Source organism: Salmo salar, chromosome ssa20 (assembly GCF_905237065.1).
Source record: "Salmo salar chromosome ssa20, Ssal_v3.1, whole genome shotgun sequence".
Taxonomy (NCBI): Eukaryota; Metazoa; Chordata; class Actinopteri; order Salmoniformes; family Salmonidae; genus Salmo; species Salmo salar.
The window spans coordinates 17,612,863-17,639,958 of record NC_059461.1 but is presented as its reverse complement, the minus strand read 5'-3'; the positions used below and the strand labels follow the sequence as shown (position 1 = coordinate 17,639,958).

The 27,096-nt window shown below is 41.6% G+C and overlaps 1 protein-coding gene across 2 annotated transcripts; it reads left to right on the top strand.

Annotated features, from left to right (window-relative positions):
* Positions 1–4,290: 4,290 nt before the first annotated feature.
* Positions 4,291–24,160, top strand: LOC106580039 (long-chain-fatty-acid--CoA ligase ACSBG2). 2 transcript variants are annotated; one of them, XM_014160599.2, is made up of 15 exons: positions 4,291–4,586; positions 7,143–7,217; positions 7,379–7,641; positions 10,615–10,886; positions 12,062–12,150; positions 14,171–14,291; positions 14,863–14,943; positions 15,287–15,436; positions 15,711–15,878; positions 16,075–16,256; positions 16,899–17,132; positions 17,359–17,576; positions 18,922–19,061; positions 19,252–19,495; positions 23,476–24,160. In XM_014160599.2, the coding sequence occupies exons 2-15, from the start codon at positions 7,153–7,155 to the stop codon at positions 23,559–23,561; spliced, it is 2,313 nt and encodes a 770-aa protein (XP_014016074.1). In that variant the 5' UTR covers positions 4,291–4,586; positions 7,143–7,152; the 3' UTR covers positions 23,562–24,160. The 2 variants fall into 2 exon arrangements, with proteins under 2 accessions (XP_014016074.1, XP_014016075.1); XM_014160600.2 differs by having other exon boundaries at positions 4,505–4,527.
* The last annotated feature ends 2,936 nt before the right edge of the window (positions 24,161–27,096 follow it).

Below are 27,096 nucleotides of genomic sequence, written 5' to 3'. Positions count from 1 at the left end.
GCTTTCTGTGGTGGTGGGGCTAGCCAGCAGAAAATACAGAGCATTGTGAATGACTGGCTCAGTTTTCTGTCATGATTGACTCAGTTTTCTGTCACTCATGGGACAGTACGTCATCCCCAATTCTAAGGTTAGAGCTCGAAAAAATGTTCCCCTTGGGTTCTGCCATAGAGTTATATTAGAAGTGCCCATCCAAGAAGGCTCAAGGTCATTGGCCACAGAATGACATCGAATCACGTTATATCTACAGTAGCTTTGATTGAACTGATCATGTCAACATCTTACTTTCAAAGTCTTAGCTAGCAGTCATCATCAGTTGTCATGAAGACGACAATCTACTGGCACATCCTTTTTAATCCTTGTCATATGAAGAGAAATAATGGAGAGAAATTCTAGGTAAAATGTATCGATGCTCATCGGCCATTGTACATAAAGATTACACAACAAGTTGGAAGTCGCAAATTCAACAATGAGTCGTTTGGAAGGGATCAGTGGCTAACTGCAAGCGTTGCAAAGAAACCACTAACGTTAGTCTGCTATTCAATGGAGTGTTTTTTTTCAGAGTTCCCACCATAAATCCAGAGAATGCCAGACTTTGATGACAAAATGTGCCAGCAAAGGACCGCTGCACCACCTTCACAAGGTGAGTCCAAAAATGTATTGTATGCTGCTGCATAAATGATATAATATGCAAGGGAGAAATGTATACGGTAGCTAAGAAAGTAATACTAAGTGTATGTTGTGTAGTAAGGTGTTAGTAGCCCACGTGCCTCACCCTAATAATTTGATCTATTTTAACATTGTTCGTGGCCCATGGTGTGCTTGTTTGGCAACTTTTTTTTGTACAGCTTTGACAGTGCTACTGATAGTAGTTGTGGCGCTTGGCTTGCACGTGCAAATTCAGAACACAACATTCTGTAATATAATTGTGTTATTAAAAAGCTTATTTAATGCGTCAAATAGTGTTACATGATGTTATCTTTTTTGACACGCAAAGACCCAAACGGCGTTCAATGTGTCTCACCCTAATCATTTGGTGTATTTTCCCCTCTCAATTCGCCTACTGTTCTAACTTGGTGGTGCACAAATAGCCTATAACCTGTTTTACAGAAATGTAATCATCGAATATTGTAAGAGTTTTCATTGTCTGTTTATATGCCCCATTTATTTTGACTTGTTGTACAGGGAGAACACTGTAAGGCCAATGTTCTGAATTCTGTTGCTGTAACGTCTGCTTCCAACTCACACTCTCAAACACGTAGATTCCCTGAACGCAACTCACTTTCCAGCCCACTTTTCAGCTCACACTCTCAAAGACATAGATCCCCTGAACACAGCTCACTCTCCAGATCCCAATCACCTGAATTCTGATCACCTGTTCACACAGCTGTATGTCATTATCACACACTATTTAGTTCAGTTCTTTGCACCCCATCATTGTGAGGTATTGTTTGTTTTGTGACACACTTCTAGTCGGACCGCTGGCTTTTCTGTAATTTAATCCTCCCGCGCATGATCATTTTTGCCTGCCTCACTAACGACGCCTATTCCCTGCCTGTACTTTAGCCTATTGGATTTCCTGTTATCTACCTATTTCCTGATCTCACGGACGACATTACTAGCCTTTTCCCTGCCTGTACTGTTGCCTTGTTGGACCTCCTGTGTATGACCTTCTGCCTGCCCCTGGATCCAGCTACCTGCCTCCTCCTGTGGTCCTTTACAAATAAACACCTGCTGCGCCCTGCACTTGAAACCAGCTCTTTGTCTCCCCTCCTGTTCATTACATGCTGTACATTTCAAAAGTGCTGAACAAATAGTTATATTGACTACGTCCGTTGCCGCTTGCTGATTAATGTCTTAACCGAAATGATGGATTGCCTCTTATTCGCTTGTCGTCCCTTTATGCCATAGTTTGTACATCTCAATTGTCATTAGAAACCACATTTGTTTAAGCAAGTCTGTCATATCAGCTATGTTTTTATGTGTAGTGGCTTTGCTGGCATGCATCACACTTTTTTTTGGTTTGCCCCACCAAGATTTACATGCTAACATCGCCACTGGTAGCGTGTGACAATAGCAGGATCATATCAAGGATAGCATCACAAATGAATACATAAATACCGCTTGAAGATGAGTTGATCATTTGAATCAGCTGTGTTGTGCTAAGGCACAAAAAAAATGTGCACCACTGCTCTTCATTGGGACCTCTTCATCTGCAAACAGGCTTTCACAGCTCTCTGAATCTGAGGACCAAAAACCTCACAAGAAACATATGACTTATGACTTCCTCATACTCAAATTAGACTGCACTGAATATTATGTTACTATTATCGCCGTCATCACGTCTATGGACTGGAACTACACAAAGTACCTGCCCTATCCAGAATAGCCTACTCTCTCACTTTGACAGTTGGGGCTGATATCCTTTCACCCTCCTCCATTGCTGTCAGCTAGCTACCTACAAATGCATTTGGAGTTAGTTTTTTTACAGTGATAAATACATCAAGATACCTAGCTAATATGAAGTTAGGCAGCTGGTGATATTTAATACATCGTTTTTTTTACATTTTCAAAATGTATTTACTTACTTCAATAGGTTCTCCCAGCCATGTGGACGACTGGAAACAGAGCAACAAAGTGTGTTTGTCACCTGAGCGTTTTAAAGCATATTACTATTTACCTGTGAATAAATTCCTGAAATGGAGAATGGATTAAGCTATTTACCCATTTAATAACCAGACCTTCATACAAACTTGCTATGCTGAATTCTTGACGCACAATCAAACGTGCTGCTATATGCTGCCATATGCTGCCAGCACGCCCACAATCGAGCCACTCTGGGAAATTTACCGCTTGCTAGTGAACATGAGCCGTTAGGCTTTTCTCAGAAAGATTTTCTCCTTTTTAAGTTCATTAACGTCCATTTCAATCTTATTGACTGTCCCTTTTAGCTTATTTGTTTGTTTCTCTATTGTTGCATCTTTTTCGTCACTCATCTCGAGGCTCGCCTACAATTCTTATATATCTTTACTGACTAGTTCAAGTATTCCCAGTTTGTCATTTATCGATTTTAACAGATTCCCGGTGGTGAAAAGCTTAAGTCGTCTGTATCCATCGAGGAGTCACGTTTTCTTTTGGAGATTGGTTCTCCTTGTTTACTCTCCGTCATGTTTGGCTTTTGCTTGTTTTCGTAATATTTGTCGATACATTTCTCTAGTCATATGATTTGTTTTGTGTCGTTATCCAGATTGAAGGTTATTACCCACCAGTATGTGAAGTGCTAATATTTAGTCTAACTTAAAGATATTGAATATTTCGTTTTTATCTTGAGGTGATCTGCACTGCTGTGCTCAGTCTGCTATATTTGATATGTTGATTGATGCAATTGTACAGTTTTCCTGTATGTAATTTTTTTTTTTAAATAAACAAAAATATTTTCAATGTTATTTTTTTTTAAATTAAAGCAAATGTTTTTTGAGATGTCACAAGCAGGACCCAACAAGTATATATTGTTGTTGCTATGTGCTATTTTGATATTGTAGCCTTGTTAATATTTCTGTCATATCTCCAGACTTGCTGCCAGACTTGCTGCGGCAATGATAAGTGAGGGCAGGTGTGGTGTGACTGGTGGTATGACTAAATGACCTTGGTGCCCAGAATATCTGGAGCGCGTGGTTGAACTCTCACCTGCATTTACTAAAACACCATGTCCAGGTTCAGATTATTGCCGTTCTCACCTCATACAATCCAACACCCCTCAAGACATAACGTAAGACTGATACTTTGATCTAAAATACAGAATTTAACCACTGGAAATTAAATACGGGTCAATAACAATATATATTAATCTTAGAAAACAACTTAGTTGACATTCATTTGTTACACTTATTTCAATGCAGAGGTGTTTCACATTACAACAAGTTGTTGTTGCACAATGTTTGTTCCTCCGATTAAAGATCTGTGCATTGTGGGTCAAAGTCTCCTCTTTTCTCATAAACTTTCAAAAGCTATCTTGCTATATCAATTAATGTTACATCCCCATGATTTAGAACTGATAAGGGCTGACACAATAACTTGCTTTAGTCCTGTCAAAATGACCAGTGTCTTGAGCTAAAGTGATGGTTTTAATTCATATTCTTAGAATCAGAAATATTTCTCATGAAATGTGTCTTTAAACGGTTTAACATTCACGTAAACAGGCACAGCAATGTCAACACAGGCTTAACTTAGATCTATAGGCTGTAATGTAGTCTGCTACCCCCCCACACACAGCGTCCTTGTGAGTTTCCAGCACCTACTGCTGCAGAAGGTAACCTTTGTTCAAGTCTACTGGTGGATTGTTAACTAGCTATTTGACCCTCAGGTGTGGGGGGAAATTACGTAAGAGTGCATACAGACCTGAGTTGGATAGTACTGTCCCCCATACAATACCTCTACAGGCTTATCAGCTGCTGTCCTGGGTGACAGTCCCACGTTGTGCACATCCCATCGAGGTCCATCCAAGTTTTCCCTGCACTCTCTCCTGCCAAGGTGATGTCATATAGCACCTGCCTCTGTCTATCCCTGTCTGAACAAAGTCTCTGAACAAGGTAGGATATCTGCTCTGTCTTTATTCAATAGAAAGGTATTATAATATTCTGCTGAATATTACTACTCTGGAATTAATTAATACATTTTATTATGTGTGCTTTCAATTCTTTCACGATAGGCTACTTTTTTCATGTGCCAGACCACCAAGTCAATCTACAAATCACAGACAGCTCTTGCAACATGTTCCTATAGTCCTTGCTCACATGTCAGAGTGGGGAACTGTCTGTCTGTCTGCCTGCCTGCCTGCCTGTCTGCCTGTCTGTCTGCCTGTCTGTCTGTCTGTCTGGCTGGCTGGCTGGCTGGCTGGCTTGGTATACATTTGTCCATCTGTATTGGTTTGTGAAATCAGTTTGAAGCAATTGGACAGTTATTGCATTATAAACCTTGGTGAATATTTAGGATTATTTATTCAGCATCTACAGCAAAGCATTGACTGATACTGGGAGGTGTTAAGTTGCCTATAATTGCATGTAATTGTCTAACCATTAAAACCAAGAGTAACTGTGATTTTGACTTTTAGATTGCTTTCTGGTACTGATACAGTAGCCTTCACGGTATAAATCCAATATAATGTTTGAATTTCAGGGGCAGAGGCATGTTCAGAGTGAAAAGATTTGACCAGTAACCTATAATAGCTGCATGCGTTGGATGCCTAATCTATATATAAATATATACATGTGTTCAAAGCAAACAAACAAACATGACCTGGCCTACATCTCAGGACATACATGTAAAAAACATGTTTGAACTTAACTTAACCAAGCAGGTTCCTCTGGTTTTATTGTTTTGCCCACAGGCTCAGGCTTATTCTTTATTGTCTTGTTAAAGCCAACACAAACAGTGCTAGCCTGGGTCACTCTAGAGCTGATGCTGCTGGAGAGATACACACATACTAAAATATATTTCATTGTTTGAAATGGACAGCTCATTACTTGATGGGTTGAGGCCTTGCTCATGTAGGAACATAGATACAGAATTGTATATTTTTGTGTCAATTTGCTACCTGTTTATAGGTAATCTGTTAAATGCCCAGTGCAGTCAAAAACTTGATTAATCTGTGTTTTATATATATTTACACTCTATGAGTTTGGAATAATACAGTGAAATTGTGAAATTGATGCTATGCCCTTTTAGTGTTTGAAAAGACCGCCTGGAATTACAGCCTGTTTTGGTGGGATAGAGTTTTGGTGCTGACATCACCAGGCAGTAAATAGACCAATAAGAAAGAGTTCCAATCCTCTCTGCTAATAACAGCTAGTTTTTAGTTTTCCCCTCCCACTTAGACCACTCACAGACAGTCCTATCAAATTTCTTGCTTGAGAAATTGCTCTTGCTAAGAAGCTATTTTTGTTCTTTTTTTTAACCATTTTTTATTTAAAACAATCACATTAAGGTACTTAATTGTTACCCAGAATTATTTTGATAATGAGATAAAAACGTGTGCATTGATCCTTTAAGAGCGCATAGAGATTCTATCCAATTTATCTATTACAGTTCATTGTTTTATTGCAGAAACGTCAGTAAGCACTAATGTTTGCAGCATTCTGTGCAAAAGTTCAGTGTTTACTTTGGCACATAACTTAGGCAATTGTTTTGCAATTATGATTAACTTTTGCCGAGAGATATTTTGACCATAGTTATCTGATCTATCTGGACGGATCTTCTGTTCTTTTCTTGTTGAAGTGGTGAAACAAAACAATGTCCTCATCAACCAGATAAAAATGTTATATCACTGTTATGAGCTTTGTCTCAATATTTTAACTACTTGTTTGGAATCTGAAGTGACAGCATCCATTTTTCTCTCTCCATACATGTTTAGCAGCTTCTTGGCAATATGGTATACTCAAGGCATGTCATCATTATGAATGTCATAGCTAAACCTGAGCAGATATGTGTGAAAATTGTCTTCAATTTCAAGATAAAACACAAGATGGCATAATTTCACTGACATTTTTCATCATAGGCTGATTGACATCATGTCAGAGATAATGATGAGGTATCATGGTCAAGTAACCCAACATGTTACTCTATGTGCACTACATGCTTTGTGCCTATGTTGTATTTGAGATATGTAAAAAAAAAAAAAATACATTTACTATGTGTGCCTGTGGAGATAACTACTGTACAGGACCTTGACTGAGATCTGCCTTTGAAGATAAGACAAAAAAGGGGTTTTCAGCAGAGATATCCGCTCTTTCTCAGTCACTTTCTAATTTAAAAATCAACCGTCTTGGTGTAACCTACTATATTTAAGTGAAAGATTGGAGAAAGCTCTGCAAATGGTTACACGTTTTTGGTACAAACCCTTTAATTTCGCCATTCGTTATCAATCGAACTAAGCGGCTATTGACACACTACCCCTGTCGCTGTCATGTTGCAATACCCACTCATATAAAGATCCAGGAGGTTACACTTTTTCTCTTGAATCTGTAGAAGATCAGGAGCCTTTGCACAAACTATTTAGAGATTTTATTCATTTGATATTTAAAGCTTGTTCATCATGATCTAGTGGTTTCTGCACATCTAATGTAGATCATTTCCGTCTTTTATTTAAGCAATTACAAGATGTCTGAACAAGAGGATTCCATTGTCCTCAATGGGGTTCCTGTCGTAGAGAAGAGTTCTGAGAGGTACGTGGAGTTATAGTAATCTTCTATGCTGGAGAACAAATTCTGTCAGGACAGTTGAAGTACCAGTTTATAATTGCTAAATATTCACCAAACAATGGTACAGTATTTTATGACTGAGTGTTTCTTTAAAGCATATTTTATTTTCATGTGGTTCATTCTAGTTGTGTGAGTGACATTCCTCTTGGCGAAACCGAACCGTTACCACCAATTGCCAAACTCCAACAGAACAGAAACCATTCCAGTCCCCTCGTCAATGGAGGAGTAGTAGACCATCCACAACCAAACTCTGACGGAGAGGGCAAAGACAGCCAGGAGACAGCTGCTGTAGAACCTGCAATGATAACCCCAGCAAGCATACCTGAAGCACCAGCCAAACCACCCAGATCACCTGGACTAGAGGGACCTCAATGGGATCCTCTCTCAGGTAATAGCTGTTTATGGTGATCATAGGTAGAGCTTAGAGTTTTTTTCAATAGGATATGGACTCAACTTAACTGAAGCAGATCAGATGTTTATCACCTATAAGAGGAACATGATTATGTTTTGTAGTTCATAATACAGCAGTTATAAAGAAACTTGTGGAACAGGTTGACAGAAATGTGCCTAAAAGCATAATCAGTTCAAGGATACAGTTATTCTGACCATCGAGGAAATGTGTTATTTAATCTCTTGAGGAAGAAAATGATTTACCTGTCCCCCATTGATCAAAATCATGCAATCAATCTTTTCTATTTAATCAGAGCCAGTTTCACCACTCAAACCTGATTGGTGGGTAGGCAGGGACATTCCATAGCTTCCTCTATTCTCTGAATCAATATGATACAGGCAGCCCAGCTCTAGTTAAGAGGGTTCAAATGGTTATGCTTCACACTGAGACAGCGAAGGAGGGTGGGATAGAGATAGTCCAGTCTGATTCTCAGAAATAGCCACACACCCTGACTTCTGTTTTATTTAACCCTTATTTTACAAGGTAAGTTCACTGAGAACACATTCTCATTCTGTACCTGCCTGAGGTCCATCTTGTGGGGACAGGGCAGGGGAATACTAGTCTTTGAGATTACTTCATAAACTACCACTGATGGCAGGAAACTGCTGCCCCTGCTGTCCCCATACTACAAGTGGTCAGATGACACGGATGCTACGCTACAGGACTGTTATACTAGCAAAGACTGGAAAATGTTCCGGGATATATCCAATGGCATTGAGGAGTATACCACCTCAGTCATTGGCTTCATCAATAAGTGCATCGACAACGTCATCCCCACAGTGACCGTACGTACATATCCCAACCAGAAGCCATGGATTACAGGCAACATCCGCATCAAGCTAAAGGCTAGAGCTGCCTTTTTCAAGGAGTGGGACACTAATCCGGATGCCTATAAGAAATCCCGCTATGCCCTCAGACAATCCATCAAACAAGCGAAGCGTCAATACAGGATTGAGATTGAATCCTACTACACCGGCTCTAACGCTCATCGGATGTGTCAGGGCTTGAAAACTATTACGGACTACAAAGGGAAACCCAGATGCGAGCTGCCCAGTGACGCGAGCCTACCAGACGAGCTAAATGCCTTTTATGCTTTCTTCGAGGCAAGCAACACTGAAGCATGCACGAGAGCACCAGCTGTTCTGGATGACTGTGTGATAACGCTCTCGGTAGCCGATGTTAGCAAGACCGTTAAACAGGTCAACATTCACAAAGCCGCAGGGCCAGATGGATTACCAGGACGTGTACTCAAAGCATGCGTGGACCAACTGACTGGTGTCTTCACTGATATTTTCAACCTCTCCCTGACCGAGTCTGTAATACCTACATGTTTCAAACAGACCACCATTGTGCCTGTGCCCAAGGAAGCAAAAGTTTTTTTTTAAAGAAAGAAAAAAAAAGTAACTTGCCTAAATGATTACCTCCCCGTAGCACTCACGTCGGTATCCAGGAAGTTCTTTGAAAGGCTGGTCATGGCTCACATCAACAGAATCCTCCCGGATATCCTAGATCCACTCCAATTCGTATACCGCCCCAACAGATCCACAGATGACGCAATCTCAATCGCACTCCACATTGCCCTTTCCCACCTGGACAAAAGGAACACCTATGTGAGAATGCTATTCATTGACTACAGCTCAGCGTTCAACACCATAGTGCCCACGAAGCTCATCACTAAGCTAAGGACCCTGGAACTAAACACCTCCCTCTGCAACAGGATCCTGGACTTCCTGATGGGCCACCCCCAGGTGGTAAGGGTAGGCAACAACATGTCTGCCACGCTGATCCTCAACATGGGGGCCCCTCAGGGGTGTGTACTTAGTCCCCTCCTGTACTCCCTGTTCACCCACGACTGTGTGGCAAACAATACTCCAACACCATCATTAAGTTTGCTGATGACACAACAGTGGTAGGCCTGATCACCGACAATGATGAGACAGCCTATAGGGAAGAGGTCAGAGAACTGGCAGGGTGGTGCCAGGACAACAACTTCTCCCTCAATGTGAGCAAGACAAAGGAGCTGATCATGGACTACAGGAAAAGGCGGGCCAAACAGGCTCTTATTAACATCAACGGGGCTGTAGTGGAGTGGGTCGAAAGTTTCAAGTTCCTTGGTGACAACATTACCAAAGATCTATTATGGTCCGAACACACCAAGACAGTTGTAAAGAGGGCACGACAAAACCTTTTCCCCCTCAGGAGACTGAAAAGATTTGACATGGGTCCCCAGATCCTCAAAAAGTTCTACAGCTGCACCATCGAGAGCATCTTGACCAATTGCATCACCACTTGATATGGCACTGCTCGGCATCTGACCATAAGGTACTACAGAGGGGACTAAGCTTCCTGCAGTCCAGGACCTATATAATAGGTGGTGTCAGAGGAAAGCCCATAAAATTGTCAGAGCCTCCAGTCACCCAAGTCATAGACTGTTTTCTCTGCTACCGCACGGCAAGCGGTACTGGAGCGCCAAGTCTAGGACCAAAAGGCTCCTTAACAGCTTCTACCCCCAAGCCATAAGACTGCTGAACAATTAATCAAATGGCCACTGGACTATTACATTGACCCCCCGCCCCTCCTCCATTTGTTTTGTATACTGCTGCTACTCGCTGTTTATTGTCTATGCATAGTCACTTCACCCCTACCTATATGTACAAATTACCTCTAACCTGTACCCTTGCACACTGACTCGGTACTGGTACCCCTTGTATATAGCCTCATTATTGTTATGTTATTGTGTTACTTTTTATAATTTTTTACTTTAGTTTATTTGGTAAATATTTTCTTAACTCTTCTTGAACTGTACTGTTGCTTAAGGGCTTGTAAGTAAGCCTTTCACGCTAAGGTCTACACTTGCTGTATTCGACGCATGTGACAAATTACGTTTGATTCGATTTGATTTCACTACAGGTGCCTCGGTGCCCCTGAAGCTGTCGGATGTGTACCTGGCCCCAGCGGAGCAGCTCTGGTGCTCCTTTAGGGATCAATCGGTCAAGCTGAGGATGACCGAGACAGGGCTGGGCTGCAAGGCCCCCATGACCGTCCACCAGATGTTCCTGGAGACGGTGGAGAGCTATGGAGACCTGCCTGCAATGGCATCTAAGAAAGAGGGGCAGTGGGTCACCCTGACCTGGAGAGAGTATTACCAGCAGTGCCGAGTGGCGGCCAAGAGCTTCCTCAAGGTCTGTTTATTGATGTAGTTGTTGTGTCAGTGTCGGTGCTCTTTAGTTGCTCTCTGTTCTATGCTTGCGTGGAATTTAATGGAAAAGGATCTCTCAAAGTTCTATGTTATAATGTACTTTTACCAGGATGTGTGTGTTCTGCATTTTTTAGTGGCTGTATCTATACAGAGGCGTAGGAGTATTTCTGAACTTTGCCAGTGAATTCTAATGAAGATATGTTAACATCACTGAAAACTGGCAGCCACGAGAGCCAAATTTGGCCAGCGGGTGGTTTTATTTGTTCCCCCAAATTTTCTAAACTAAAAAAAATATATGTACTTTAGAACTATATGTCTTTTTTTCATTGTTGGAAAAAAGGCTGTAAAAACTCCAGGAAATGAGCGCTAAGTGAAATTAACTTAAGAAAACTGTTCCCAAGTACTCCCACAGATAATAGAGAGACGCGTGATCGTATACAAATGTAAGAAATTGTTATGTTTTAGTCAAACATATCTGTTTGGGCTTCTAGCAGTCAATCTGCGGTCTACAAATTATTTATAATAGAATTTTTTTTACATTTGACATTTTTGTCATTTAGCAGACACTCTTATCCAGAGCAACTTACATTAGTGAGTGCATACATTTTCATACTTTTCATTATAAGCTGGGTGGTTTGAGCTCTGAATGCTGATTGGCTGACAGTCAGGGTATATCACAGGTATGACAAAATATGTATTTTTACTGCTCTAATTACGTTGGTAACCAGTTTATGATAGCCATAAGGCACTTCAGGGGTTTATTTTATAAGTCCAATATACCACGCCTAAGGGCCTTATTGCTTAATTTTAAAAAATGGTTCAAGGCTGAATCTAGTTGATGATCCCTGGGCTATGGACTATTTAGAATTTTACCTCCAGAGAAAGGGGATTATGAATGTTTACACAGCACAAATAATTTCCATTTTCTCCCATTGCCATGTCTGTCTCCTTGTAAGAATGGTGCTGGTGAAAACCAACACTTGGGTCTGTTAGATTCAATGCTTAAGTTACTGTACGTCTCCAATGTCAAGGAGAGGCAATGAACTGGAGTAGTTTTCAAAGCATCATGTAGGACAACAGTAAATGAGGCAGTGTGCCACATTCTTATTGATTATAAATGTTTATTTCAGACTCTATCTCTTCCTCCCTCTACTGTAGTTGGGGCTGGAGCGTTACCATGGTGTCGGTATTCTGGGCTTTAACTCTCCAGAGTGGTTCATCTCAGACATTGGCTGTATCCTGGCTGGGTAATAATAACAACATTTGACTTCTGCTTTTAACCCCTCTGAAAGACACACATACATACACAGGTTTTTGGAGAGGTGCGGAGGGGCTGACACACTGGGTGCCCGGGGAGATGTTGTTGTGGGGGGGGGGGGGGTAAGTGCCTTGCTCAAGGGAACAACGGCAGATTTTTTCCTGTCAGACCCAGAATTCGAACTGGCAACCCTCCAGTTACTGGCTCACCTCTCTAACCGCTACACTACCTGCCACCCCTATCATTATACACTGCTCAAAAAAATAAAGGGAAAATTTAAACAACACAATGTAACTCCAAGTCAATCACACTTCTGTGAAGTCAAACTGTCCACTTAGGAAGCAACACTGATTGACAATACATTTCACATGCTGTTGTGCAAATGGAATAGACAACAGGTGGAAATTATAGGCAATTAGCAAGACACCCCCAATAAAGGAGTGGTTCTGCAGGTGGTGACCACAGACCACTTCTCAGTTCCTATGCTTCCTGGCTGATGTTTTGGTCACTTTTGAATACTGGCGGTGCTTTCACTCTAGTGGTAGCATGAGATGGAGTCTACAACCCACACAAGTGGCTCAGGTAGTGCAGCTCATCCAGGATGGCACATCAATGCGAGCTGTGGCAAGAAGGTTTACTGTGTCTGTCAGCGTAATGTCCAGAGCATGGAGGCGCTACCAGGAGACAGGCCAGTACATCAGGAGACGTGGAGGAGGCCGTAGGAGGGCAACAACCCAGCAGCAGGACCGCTACCTCCGCCTTTGTGCAAGGAGGAGCAGGACAAGCACTGCCAGAGCCCTGCAAAATGACCTCCAGCAGGCCACAAATGTGCATGTGTCTGCTCAAACGGTCCGAAACAGACTCCATGAGGGTGGTATGAGGGCCCGACGTCCACAGGTGGGGGTTGGGCTTACAGCCCAACACCGTGCAGGATGTTTGGCATTTGCCAGAGAACACCAAGATTGGCAAATTCGCCACTGGCGCCCTGTGCTCTTCACAGATGAAAGCAGGTTCACACTGAGCACATGTGACAGACGTGACAGAGTCTGGAGATGCCGTGGAGAACCTTCTGCTGCCTGCAACATCCTCCAGCATGACCGGTTTGGTGGTGGGTCAGTCATGGTGTGGGGTGGGGTGGCATTTCTTTGGGGGGCCGCACAGCCCTCCATGTGCTCGCCAGAGGTAGCCTGACTGCCATTAGGTACCGAGATGAGATCCTCAGACCCCTTGTGAGACCATATGCTGGTGCGGTTGGCCCTGGGTTCCTCCTAATGCAAGACAATGCTAGACCTCATGTGGCTGGAGTGTGTCAGCAGTTCCTGCAAGAGGAAGGAATTGATGCTATGGACTGGCCCGCCCGTTCCCCAGACCTGAATCCAATTGAGCACATCTGTGACATCATGTCTCGCTCCATCCACCAACCCCACGTTGCACCACAGACTGTCCAGGAGTTGGCGGATTCTTTAGTCCAGGTCTGGGAGGAGATCCCTCAGGAGACCATCCGCCACCTCATCAGGAGCATGCCCAGGCGTTGTAGGGAGGTCATACAGGCACGTGGAGGCCACACACACTACTGAGCCTCATTTTGACTTGTTTTAAGGACATTACATCAAAGTTGGATCAGCCTGTAGTGTGGTTTTCCACTTTAATTTTAAGTGTGTCTCCAAATCCAGACCTCCATGGGTTGATAAATTGGATTTCCATTGATTATTTTTGTGTGATTTTGTTGTCAGCACATTCAACTATGTAAAGAAAAAAGTATTTAATAAGATTATTTCATTCATTCAGATCTAGGATGTGTTATTTTAGTGTTCCCTTTATTTTTTTGGAACAGTGTACATCTAGCATGCACTATCTTACCATGCACTACCCTGCACTATTGTTCATACTGTAAATGCTGTGTGACTTGGACAACCTGCTGCTTCCTCATAGAAAGTATTGATCACACACAGCAATCACAGTCTAAACCACCTCAATAAGAAAGTTGTTTGATGTGTGTTGTGTGCCAGGGGTTTTGCTGCAGGCATCTACACCACCAACTCCCCCGAGGCGTGTCAGTATGTAGCAGACAACTGTGAGGCTAACGTCCTGGTAGTGGAGAACCACAACCAGCTCCTCAAAATCCTCCAGGTGAGACCCCATAGCACATACTGAACTACACGGTTCCCCTGGTTGTGTCTGCCAATAAAATAAAAAATAAAAATGTCCACAACTCTGGTATACTCCCATTGTGATTTAATAAGACGCAGAAAAAATATGTTTCGATCTGAGTTGGATCTTCGTCAGGTGATACACCACTGTGAAACACACCTACTTAAATAACCTTGAGAGGCATGTATATCCGGTCAGTTGAATACATATGACACATTAACATCACAATAAATTACACAGTAGACATAAGGAAAAACATGAATACATTTTGGTTTGTTTATCCATGTCAAGTAATATACAGTAGGTGTGCAATAGATTTTAAAAACGGGTGAGACAAATGCGTCAATCATTTTGTATACAATAATATACAGAGAAAACTGAAAAATAGCAATAGCCATATGCACAGAATTATGCAAATAATATAACATTTAAAAAAAATATTAATCCAATACTGTGCTGTTTTATTTGTAAGTAGATCAAGTGAAAATGTTTTTTGTTTTTGTGCCAAAATGATTAATTCTAAAATTCCTACTTTGTCCATACCTTTCAGATTAAGGACAAGCTTCCACACTTGAAAGCTATTGTTCAGTACAAGGATGAACTGCAACAGAAGCTGCCAAACTTGTACACTGTAAGTTTGCATCGAAAGAATATCTATAAGCAAGATCAAGTTTAGCCAGCTGAAAAAAAACATGATTTATTTGCCTAATAGATAGCAGTGTTAGTAGCACACATTATTTCCTCGAACATTTCCTTTCCTACACTGTAACTGTGAGACTGTTAATCCATTCACATTACTGAGCAAACAGAGCCAAGTCGAGCTGCCCTGGGCTGGCTTTGTTACACATCCACCATAGTTGTTGGAACCCTTCTGAAAAGGATAATGTGAATAGAAAATATCTAAGCCAGTACGATTCGGATTGGCTCTATAATGTGAATCAGGTGTTTCTGACTCAACCTCTGTCCTCCTACAGTGGGCTGAGTTTATGAAGCTGAGTGAGGAGGTGTCTGATGAACAGCTGGATGCTGTGGTGGACAGTCAGAGGGCTAACCAGTGTTGTACGCTCATCTACACCTCTGGAACCACAGGCAACCCCAAAGGGGTCATGCTGAGTCATGACAATGTGAGTAATTCTATTGAGGAAAAACCTCTATATTTACATGTATATTTACTGTACTACAGTATCCAGCTGGCCTCCCCTTCATCCTCACAGAATGTGGTGGCTCCCTCAGACACATTACAGTAGTACTATATGGTGGAGATAGCTCTGGGGCCGCTGAGCACTGGATACAGTATGTGAAAAAGTCACAATTTTGTCCATGTATTGTTCATGCCACGGACAAACAAAAACGTAGTGTATAGTTTTTCCTCTAAGTGGTGACCGACTCTCTCCTCAGATCACCTGGACTTCAAATGCGGCAGGCAAAACGCCAGATCTGAAACATGGTGAGGAGGTGGTGGTGAGCTACCTGCCCCTGAGCCATATAGCTGCCCAGGTCAACGACATGTGGATCGCCATGAGATTTGCAGCAGTGACGTATTTCGCAGAACCAGACGCCCTGAAGGTCAGAATCCATAACTAGTATACTACAGAAATGGATGATATGCATTACTTTCCTTTCAAAATGCTATTTACATTGGGAACAATTGATTGAATTGTGGTGGTTTGGTTTTGACTTGGTTGGGAAGGGTGGGACTGGAGTAACTTGGACTGGAGTAACTTGATATGACTTGATAACCAGTAACAATATGATTTCATAGGGCTCTTTGGGGACTACTCTGAAAGAGGTGCGCCCCACCAGTTTCCTGGGAGTTCCCCGTGTGTGGGAGAAGATGCAGGAGAAGATGAAAGCCATTGGTGCCAAGTCCTCTGGTATGAGGAAAAGAGTGGCAGACTGGGCTAAATCCATCGGATTGCAAGCCAGCTACAGTGCCATGAATGGGTAAGGATTTAGCTCAGGTTCTTGTTGTTCAATCAAACCCGTACTTCAGAAATAATGCAGATTTTCAGTGCGTCAAATTTCACCCATAGACATGATCTTATCAATAACAATAAAAAAACATACATCCTCACTCATGCCCAAATAGCATTTTTTGTATTCTAAACTAGATTAAATTCCAGCCAAGTTTGGCGACTAGTAAGTACTTTTTAAACCTCCCGCTTTGGGCTGGATATGTCAATTTGTTTTGTTCATACATGCATAATCTATGAGCAGAATTACTGTCTTACCTCAATTAGCCAGCAAACCCCTAGTTTGTTCACTGGAAGCTTTCCAGCGCCATTTTCCCTACATTTTCCACCACGTGGGCCAGGCCCTTAGCAATTTGAGTTTTAGCCAATCAGCCCCTCACCATTTGAGAGACAGCTAGCAAGATGCACACACAGCAAAACGAGAGACAGCGAGCAATGACGTGGTGCACATATCTGCACATAAGTGATGTAGTACGCAATTTTCGGGGACCGCTTTTGACTCGTGAGTGCCACTTTCAGAACTACTGCTTAAAAAGTATACAAAGGTAACAGAGAATCTCTTTAATCTTTTACACCATGTGTGGTATTCCTCCTTGTTTGTTGTGGATTCCAGTGAGAACCTGTTGCCCTGGGGCTTCATGCTGGCAAACAACCTGGTTTTTAAGAAGGTTCACTGGGCCCTGGGCCTGGACCGCTGCAGGAACTGCTTAACAGGGGCCGCACCCATCACTAAGGAGACCCTGGAGTATTTCATGAGCCTTCGCCTCCCCTTGTATGAGCTGTATGGGATGAGTGAAAGCACCGGCCCTCACACCATCTCCTGGGAGAATAACTTCAAGATCATGAGGTCAGCAACTGGAAAACTAGGATGTCCACTGCCATTTTTAATGACTGTTTACATTCATTAATTTGTAGTTGACAAAGCTAGCATTGTGATAGCAAAACATGAATTGATACCAATAAGCCATCAGATATAAAAGTGACATTTAATACGTTCTTGCTTTGCGGTCTCACCGTATAAAGAGCTGACAGAAAACTGTCAACAACAAAGAATATCTTGATGTTGTCCTCAGCTGTGGAAAGGTGGTGAATGGCTGCCAGACAAAGTTGGACAAGCCAGATGAGGATGGGAATGGTGAGATCTGTTTCTGGGGGCGTCATGTGTTCATGGGCTACCTGAATGAGCCAGAAAAGACTGAGGAGGCCCTGGACCAGGAGGGCTGGCTGCACTCTGGAGACCTGGGAAAGCACGACAAGGACAACTTCCTGTTCATTACAGGGAGGATAAAGGGTATAGTACTTAGAGTAGTGATGCTAGGCAGGCGGGTGCTGCCCGCCTGCCTAGAATCACTACTCTGGATGGTTCTGACTTAGAATATGTGGACAACTATAAATACCTAGGTGTCTGGCTAGACTGTAAACTCTCCTTCCAGACTCATATTAAGCATCTCCAATCCAAAATTAAATCTAGAATCGGCTTCCTATTTCGCAACAAAGCCTCCTTCACTAATGCTGCCTAACATACCCTCGTAAAACTGACTATCCTGCCGATCCTTGACTTCGGCGATGTCATTTACAAAATAGCCTCCAACACTCTACTCAGCAAATTGGAAGCAGTCTATCACAGTGCCATCCGTTTTGTCACCAAAGCCCCATATACGTACTATCCACCATTGCGACCTGTATGCTCTCGTTGGCTGGTCCTCGCTTCGTATTCGTTGCCAAACCCACAGGCTCCAGGGCATCTATAAGTCTATGCTAGGTAAAGCTCCGCCTTATCTCAGCTCCCTGGTCACCATAGCAACAACCACCCTTAGCACGCGCTCAAGCAAGTATATTTCACTGGTCATCCCCAAAGCCAACACCTCTTTTGGCCGCCTTTCCTTCCAGTTCTCCGCTAACAATGACTGGAACGAATTGCAAAAATCACTGAAGTTGGAGACTTATATCTCCCTCACTAACTTCAAGCATCAGCTGTCATAGCAGCTTACCAATCACTGCAGCTGTACACAGCCCATCTGTAAATAGCCCATCCAACCAACTACCTACCTCATCCTCATATTTTATTTTTTCTGCTCTTTTGCACACCAGTATTTCTACTTGCACATCCTCATCTGCACATCCAGTGTTAATTGCTAAATTGTAATTACTTCACCACTATGGCCTAGTTATTGCCTTACCTCCTTACTTCCTTTGCACACACTGTATACAGATGTTCTATTGTGTTATTGACTGTATGTTTGTTTATCCCATGTGTAACTCTGTGTTGCTGTTTTTGTCGCACTGCTTTGCTTTATCTTGGCCAGGTCGCGGTTGTAAATGAGAACTTGTTCTCAACTGGCCTACCTGGTTAAATAAAGGTGAAATAAAAAATAAGAAAAACGTTTATTTTCCAGATGTACTGTATATAGCCATTACACAACATGGCTTGCCATTGTTGGGTTTTGATGTGAGTAAGATGCTCTTTCCTCAAGTCACTGATCTAAGGTCAATTTTGTGTACCTTCCCCTGATCATAAGTCTGTGCCTAAGGGTAACTCCTACCTTGAGCCTGGATATACAAGATAATCATCGTTGAACATCATGTAGATCTATGATCTAAATATCTAGCTAAGTATGCCATATCTTGTCCTGCAGAGCTGATCATAACAGCAGGAGGAGAGAATATTCCACCTGTGCCCATTGAGGATGCAGTGAAAGCAGAGACCGCAATCATCAGCAACGCAATGTTGCTCGGAGACAAGCTCAAATTCCTCTCTATGATGCTCACACTCAAAGTAAGGCCTCAAACATTAGATGTGGACAGTATTGCCAACTCCTATGTTCATTGACATGCATTAGAATTATTGCTTAAGTATTATTAAGCAATTCAAATAGAATTATACAGCACAAACAGATCTGGAACCAGGCTCTGTCAGAAAGATTCCTGGATCACTCCTAACCTTTGACCCCACTCTCCTTCCGTAGTGTGTAGTCGACGACAACGGCGATCCAACGGACGAGTTGACCCCAGAGGCCTTGGCGTTCTGCCAGCAGCGTGGTGTCATGGCAACCAAGGCCTCTGAGATTATAGCCAGTAAGGAGCCAGCTATTTACAAGGCCATCCAGGAGGGCATAGAGCGCGTAAATGCTAAGGCCAACTCCAACGCCCAGAGGGTCCAGAAGTGGATCATTTTGGACAGAGACTTCTCCATATCCGGGGGAGAACTGGGTGAGTCAGTCAGTGTGAGAAATATATACAGCATATATACAGCCAGCATTCCTCGGGGATGAGGTTTACCTCAAACTATTCAATAAAATTCCATATTGTATTCTGTCTTACCTCAATTAGCAATTAAATCAATATTTTGAAAGCAACTGTTTTCTGGAAGATGTAAGATAAACAGTACCAGTCAAAAGTTGGGACACATCCACTCATTCAAGGATTTTTCTTTATTTGGACTATTTTCTACATTGTAGAATAATAGTGAAGACATCAAAACTATGAAATCACACATATAGAATCATGTAGTAACCAAAAATTGTTAAACAAATCACTTTATATTTTAGATTCTTCAAAGTATCCACCGTTTGCCTTGATGACAGCTTTGGACACTCTTGACATTCTCTCAACTAGCTTCATGAAGAATGCTTTTCCAACAGTCTTGTAGTTCCACATATGCTGAGCACTTGTTGGTTGCTTTTCCTTCACTGAAGGTCCAACTCATTCCAAACCATCTCAATTGGGTTGAGGTCGGGTGATTGTGGAGGCCAGGTCATCTGATGCAGCACTCCATCACTCTCCTTCTTGGTCAAATAGCCCTTACACAGCCTGGAGGTGTGTTTTGGCTGAATGTCCTGTGGAAAAACGAATGATAGTCCCGCTAAGCGCAAACAAGCTGGGATGGCGTATTGCTGCAGAATGCTGTGGTAGCCATGCTGGTTAAGTGTGCCTTGAATTCTAAATAAATCACTGACAGTGTCGCCAGCAAAGCACCCCCACACCATCACACCTCCTCCATGTTTCACTGGGGGAACCACACATGCGGAGATCATCCGTTCACCTATTCTGCGTCTCACAAAGACACTATGGTTGGAAGCAAAAATCTCAAATTTGTACTCATCCGACCAAAGGACTGATTTCCACCGGTCTAATGTCCATTGCTCGTGTTTCTTGGCCCAAGCGAGTCTCTTCTTCTTATTGGTGTCCTTTAGTAGTGGTTTCTTTGCAGCAATTTGACCATCGGGCTCCCGAGTGGGCAGTGGTCTAAGGCACTGCATCTTAGTGCTAGAGGCGTCACTACAGACCCTGGTTTGATTCCAGGCTGTTTTGCATCCGGCTGTCATTGAGAGTCCCATAGGCCCAGCATTGTCCTGGTTAGGGTTTGGCCTGGGTAGGCCATCATTGTAAATACGGATTTGCTCTTATCTGACTTGCCTAGTTAACCTCTCTGGGCTAGGTGGCACCAAACGTCCCACCTACGTAACAGCCAGTTGAATCCAGTGGCGCGATTTTCAAATACCTTAGAAATGCTATTACTTCAATTTCTCAAACATATGACTATTTTACAGCTATTTAAAGACAAGACTCTCGTTAATCTAACCACACTGTCCGATTTCAAAAAGGCTTTACAACGAAAGCAAAACATTAGATTATGTCAGCGGAGTACCCAGCCAGAAATAATCAGACACCCATTTTTCAAGCTAGCATATAATGTCACATAAACCCAAACCACAGCTAAATGCAGCACTAACCTTTGATGATCTTCATCAGATGACAACCCTAGGACATTATGTTATACAATACATGCATGTTTTGTTCAATCAAGTTCATATTTATATCAAAAACCAGCTTTTTACATTAGCATGTGACGTTCAGAACTAGCATACCCCCCGCAAACTTCCGGGGAATTTACTAACAATTTACTAAATTACTCACGATAAACGTTCACAAAAAGCATAACAATTATTTTAAGAATTATAGATACAGAACTCCTCTATGCACTCGATATGTCCGATTTTAAAATAGCTTTTTGGTGAAAGCACATTTTGCAATATTCTAAGTACATAGCCCAGCCATCACGGGCTAGCTATTTAGACACCCAGCAAGTTTAGCCTTCACCAAAATCAGATTTACTATAACAAAAATGTTATTACCTTTGCTGTTCTTCGTCAGAATGCACTCCCAGGACTTCTACTTCAATAACAAATGTTGGTTTGGTCCCAAATAATCCATCGTTATATCCAAACAGCGGCGTTTTGTTCGTACGTTCTAGACACTATCCGAAATGGTAAATCAGGGTTATGAGCATGGCGCATTTCGTGACCAAAAAATTCTAAATATTCCATTACCCTACTTCGAAGCATGTCAACCGCTGTTTAAAATCAATTTTTATGCAATTTATCTCGTAAAAAAAGCGATAATATTCCGACCGGGAATCTGCATTTCGGTAAATAGAGGGAAAAAAAAGAAAGACGGGGGTGACCAGAGCACGCGCCTAAGCCCACTGTCCCCTGATCGGCCACTTGACAAAGGCGATAATGTGTTTCAGCCTGGGGCTGGAATGACGACATTCAGCTTTTCCCCGGGCTCTGAGAGCCTATGGGAGCCGTGGGAAGTGTCACGTTACCGCAGAGATCCTTTGTTTTGGAAAGAGATGTCAAAGAAAGCCAATAAATGGTCAGACAGGCCACTTCCTGTAAAGGAATCTCTCAGGGAAACGTTTACATACAGTAGTATGATTTGATATGTTTTCTTATTTTTCTTAATTTTTATCCTGTTTTAGCATATAAAAAATGCTTGGAAAGATCAGAGGTTGGACCTAAGCAAGTGTTTAAATACTTCCCTACACATATAGAATATTTCCCTGCCATATGAGTTCTGTTATACTCACAGACACCATTCAAACAGTTTTAGAAACTTTAGGGTGTTTTCTATCCATATCTAATAAGTATATGCATATTCTAGTTACTGGGTAGGAGTAGTAACCAGATTAAATCGGGTACGTTTTTTATCCGGCGGTGTAAATACTGCCCCCTAGCCCTAAGAGGTTAAATGAAGGTTAATTAAATAAAGGTCTGATTCACGCAGTCTCCTCTGAACAGTTGATGTTGAGATGTGTCTGTTACTTGAACTCTGAAGCATTTATTTGGGCCGCAATCTGAGGTGCAGTTAACTCTAATGAACTTATCCTCTGCAGCAGAGGTAACTCTGGGTCTTCTGGCGGTCCTCATGAGACTGGCGGTCCTCATGAGAGCCAGTTTCATCATAGCGCTTGATTGTTTTTGCTACTGCACTTGAAGAAACTTTCAAAGTTCTTGAAATGCTCCAAATTGACTGACCTTCATGTCTTAAAGTAATAATGGACTGTCATTTCCCTTTGCTTATTTGAGCTGTTCTTGGCATTATATGGATTTGGTCTTTTACCAAATAGGGCTATTCTGTATACCACCCCTACCTTGTCACAACACAACTGATTGGCTCAAATGCATTAAGATTAACTTTTAACAAGGCCACTTGTTAATTTAAATGCATTCCAGGTGACCACCTCATGAAGCTGGTTGAGAGAATGCCGAGTGTGCAAAGCTGTAATCAAGGCAACGGCTGGCTACTTTGAAGTATTTCAAATATAAAATATATTTTGATTTGTCTAACACTTTTTTGGTTACTACATGATTTCATATGTGTTATTTCATAGTGTTGATGTCTTCACTATTATTCTACAATGTAGAAAATAGTACAAATAAAGAGAAACCCTTGAATCAGTAGGTGTGTCCAAACTTTTGACTGGTACTGTATATTAAACAAACTTAGATTGTTAAACTAAAGCTAGTCTTGTGACGTTACTGTATGTAATTTTCAATACATAATTAGCTTTTTCAGAATTTAACACACTTTTACAAAGATGCCGAGAGAGAAGTAAATGTTTTGCCACTAATGTTTATCGCGCACAATATCTGAAGTTAATCACGTACGGTATCTGAAATAAATGTTTTGCCAGTAATGTTCATCACGTACAGTATCTGACGAGGCAGTCTTGTGACTATTTCAAACTAAACAACATTCCTCTGGATACCATTGCATGATATAATCTTTCTTCCAAGCTGTTGAGTACATCAAATGTGATTGGAGCACAGGAAAGAGGGGACACTCATTTTGAGAGCACAGTAAGTCTGATTGAATATCCTTTCTTTCTTCCATCTTCTCTCCAGGACCTACCATGAAGCTAAAGAGGGGGGTTGTTGTCAAAATGTTCCAGGAGAAAATCAATGCTATTTATGAAATGGCACCAGAATAACAGAGGAACTCAAAAAGGAATGGAGAACATTGGACTGTTGTAGTTATTGACCTATTAAATATATCTGCTCTATAGAAATATTTAAGCTGTTTTTATGCACAAGATTACACAGCAACGATATTAGCACTTTTTTGTAAATAAACCATATAATCATCATTGCCAAATCTAGTGTCCACAACTGTGCAAGCAGTTTGTGCTTCTGGTAAAAAATTAACTGTAATTGCCACCGTAGCAATACTTTCAAAGTCGTATCACTGTCATATGCTTTTTATTTTATTATTTGTAAAATATATGAACATGTTTGCAAAAAAACGCTTATTTTCTCTCAACATGTTCAAGGAGAATCTAAGGACATACCAAGGACAATCATTTAGCAATGCTATATAGTACACATCACTTTAACTAAAGGACAAAGATACTGAAACATTATTTTATCATTAATGTTATGTTTGTGATTCCATAAAAATGCTATGAATCACAACAATTGTTTAGAATTTTACCCAATGATTTTCCGTGTACATGAAGAAATATTGAAATGTAAATGTTTATGTGTTAAATGAACTTGATCAATAAAATCAGAAATGATTTCAAGCCAACAAGCTATACTGGACAAAAAAAGTAACTTTGGTAGTATCTCACACACACACCTTACTTGCTGCTGTTCAAGTTAGTGTCTGTTGTTTCACTGGAATAGCAATTAAAAATCTCCTCATCAGAGAACAGTGCCAGTGATGTGATAGCTTTGACTTGATAGAAACCATTTGTGAAGAGGCTTTATACTCCGATAATATAATTACCATCGGAGGTTCTGCTGAGCTGGGTCATGCTAAACAAGCTAGCTACATACAGTAAATTCGTAAAGTATTCAGACCACTTGAGTTTCTCCACATTTTGTTACGTTACAGCCTTATTCGAAAATGGATTGAATAGTTTTTTTTCTCTCTCATCAATCTACACACAATACCCTATAATGACAAAGCAAAAACAATTTTTTATACATTTTTACAAATGTATACATTTTGCATTTACATACATTTTGCATTTAAAGAAGTATTCAGACCCATTACTCAGTACTTTATTGAAGCACCTTTGGTAGAGTATTCAGACCCCTTCCCTTTTTCCTCATTTTGTTACAGCCTTATTCTAAAATGGATTAAATACAAATAATTCCTTATCATCTACACACAATACCCCACAATGACAAAGTGAAAACAGGTTTTTAGACATTTTTGCAAGTTTTTAAAATTAAAAACATATCTTATTTACCGTAAATTCCGGACTATAAGCCGTAACCTTTTTCCCACGCTTTGAACTTCGCGGCTTAAACAATGACGCGGCTAATATATGGATTTTTCCCGCTTTCAAATTTGTGGGTCCTGACAGCGTGGAGCATTGTCAAAAAATCCACTATCATCAACGGGTTTCGAAAGGCTGGACTGCTGCGTGTTGAAGAGGGCTCAGCGGGGGATTTGCCTCCGGATGAAAGTGACGAGAGCGACAATGATAACGATCCAATATCGGATGAAGCAATTCTGAGGCTATTCAACTCCGACACCGAAGGAGATGGTTTCAGTGCACAGGAGGAGGAAGATAGTGACCAATGACTTTCTTGGTAGGCTACTGTTTACTGCTAATTTTTTATTTTTTGTTACAAGCCGTGTTTCGTTAAAGCCTACTTATTTTTGTTACAAGCCGTGCTTCGTTAAAGCCTATTTATTTTTGTTACAAGCCGTGTTTCGTTAAAGCCTGTTTATTTTTGTTACAAGTCGTGTTTCGTTAAAGCCTGTGTACAGTTCATTTGTTTCAATGTACCGGTAGGCACCTGCGGTTTATAGACGTGTGCGGCTTATTTATGTTCAAAATAATATATTTTTTTAAATTCAGTGGGTGCGGCTTATATTCAGGTGCGCTTAATAGTCCGGAAATTACGGTACATAAATATTTATACCCTTTGCAATAAGACTTGAAATTGAACTCAGGTGCATCCTGTTTCCATTGATCATCCTTTAGATGTTTCTAAAATTGTATTGGAGTCCACTTTTGGTAAATTCAATTGATTGGACATGATTTGGAAAGGCACACACTTGTCTATACAGTTGACAGTGCATATCAGAGCAAACACCAAGCCATGAGGTCGAAGAAATTGTCCGCAGAGCTCCGAGACAGTATTGTGTCGAGGCACAGAAGAAGAGTAGCAAAAACATTCTAAGGCATTGAAGGTCCCCAAGAACACAGTGGCCCGATGGTCACTCTGACAGAGCTCCAGAGCTCCTCTGTGGAGATGGGTGAACCTTCCAGAAGGACAACCATCCCTGCAGCACTCCACCAATCAGGCCTTTATGGTAGAGTGGCAAGACGGAAGCCACTCCTCACTAAAAGGCATATGACAGCCCACTTGGAGTTTGCCAAAAGGCAACTAAAGACTCTTAGACCACGAGAAACAAGATTCTCTGGTCTGATGAAACCAAGATTGAACTCTTTGGCCTGAATGCCAAGCGTCACGTCTGGAGGAAACCTGGCACCATCCCTATGGTGAAGTGCGGTGGTGGCAGGATCATGCTGTGGGAATGTTTTTCAGCGGCAGGGACTGTGAGACTAGTCAGAATCGAGGGAAAGATGAAAGGAGCAAAGTACAGAGAGATCCTGGGGCGGCAGGTAGCATAGTGGTTAGAGCGTTGGGCCAGTAACTGAAAGGTTGCTAGATTGAGTCCGTGAGCTGACAAGGTCAAATTCTGTTGTTCTGCCAAGGCAGTTAACCCACTGTTCCTAGGCCGTCATTTAAATAAGATTTTTTTTTTAAACTGACTTGCCTAGTTAAATAAAGGTTAAATAAAATTACAAAAAATACAAGCTTGGCACACCTGTATTTGGGGAGTTTCTCCCATTATTCTCTGTCAGGTTGGATGGGGTGTGTCGCTGCACAGCTATTTTCAGGTCTCTCCAGAGATGTTCGATCGGGTTCAAGTTCGGGCTCTGGCTGGGCCACTCAAGGACATTCAGAGACTTGTCCTGAAGCCACTCCTGCGTTGTCTTGACTATGTGGTTAAGGTCGTTGTCCTGCTGGGAGGTGAACCTTCACCCCCAGTCTGAGGTCCTGAGCGCTCTGGAGCAGGTTTTCATCAAGGAATACATTTTTTACATTTTAATTTAACCTTTATTTAACTAGGCAAGTCAGTAAAGAACAAATTCTTATTTACAATGACGGCCTACCAGGGAACAGTGGTTTAACTGCCTTGTTCAGGGACAGAACAACAGATTTTTACCTTGTCAGCTCAGGGATTCGATCCAGCAACCTTTCCGATACTGGCCCAATGCTCTAATCACTAGGCTAGCTGCCACCACATAGCTTGAAGAAGACTCAAGGCTGTAATACCTGACAAAGGTGCTTCAACAAAGTACTGAGTAAAGGCTATGAATACTTATGTAAATGTGATATTTCAGTAGTTTTTTTATAAATGTGCAAAAAATTCTAAAAACCTGTTTTTGTTTTGTCGTTATGGGTTATTGTGTGTAGATTGAGGGGGAAATTAGCAAT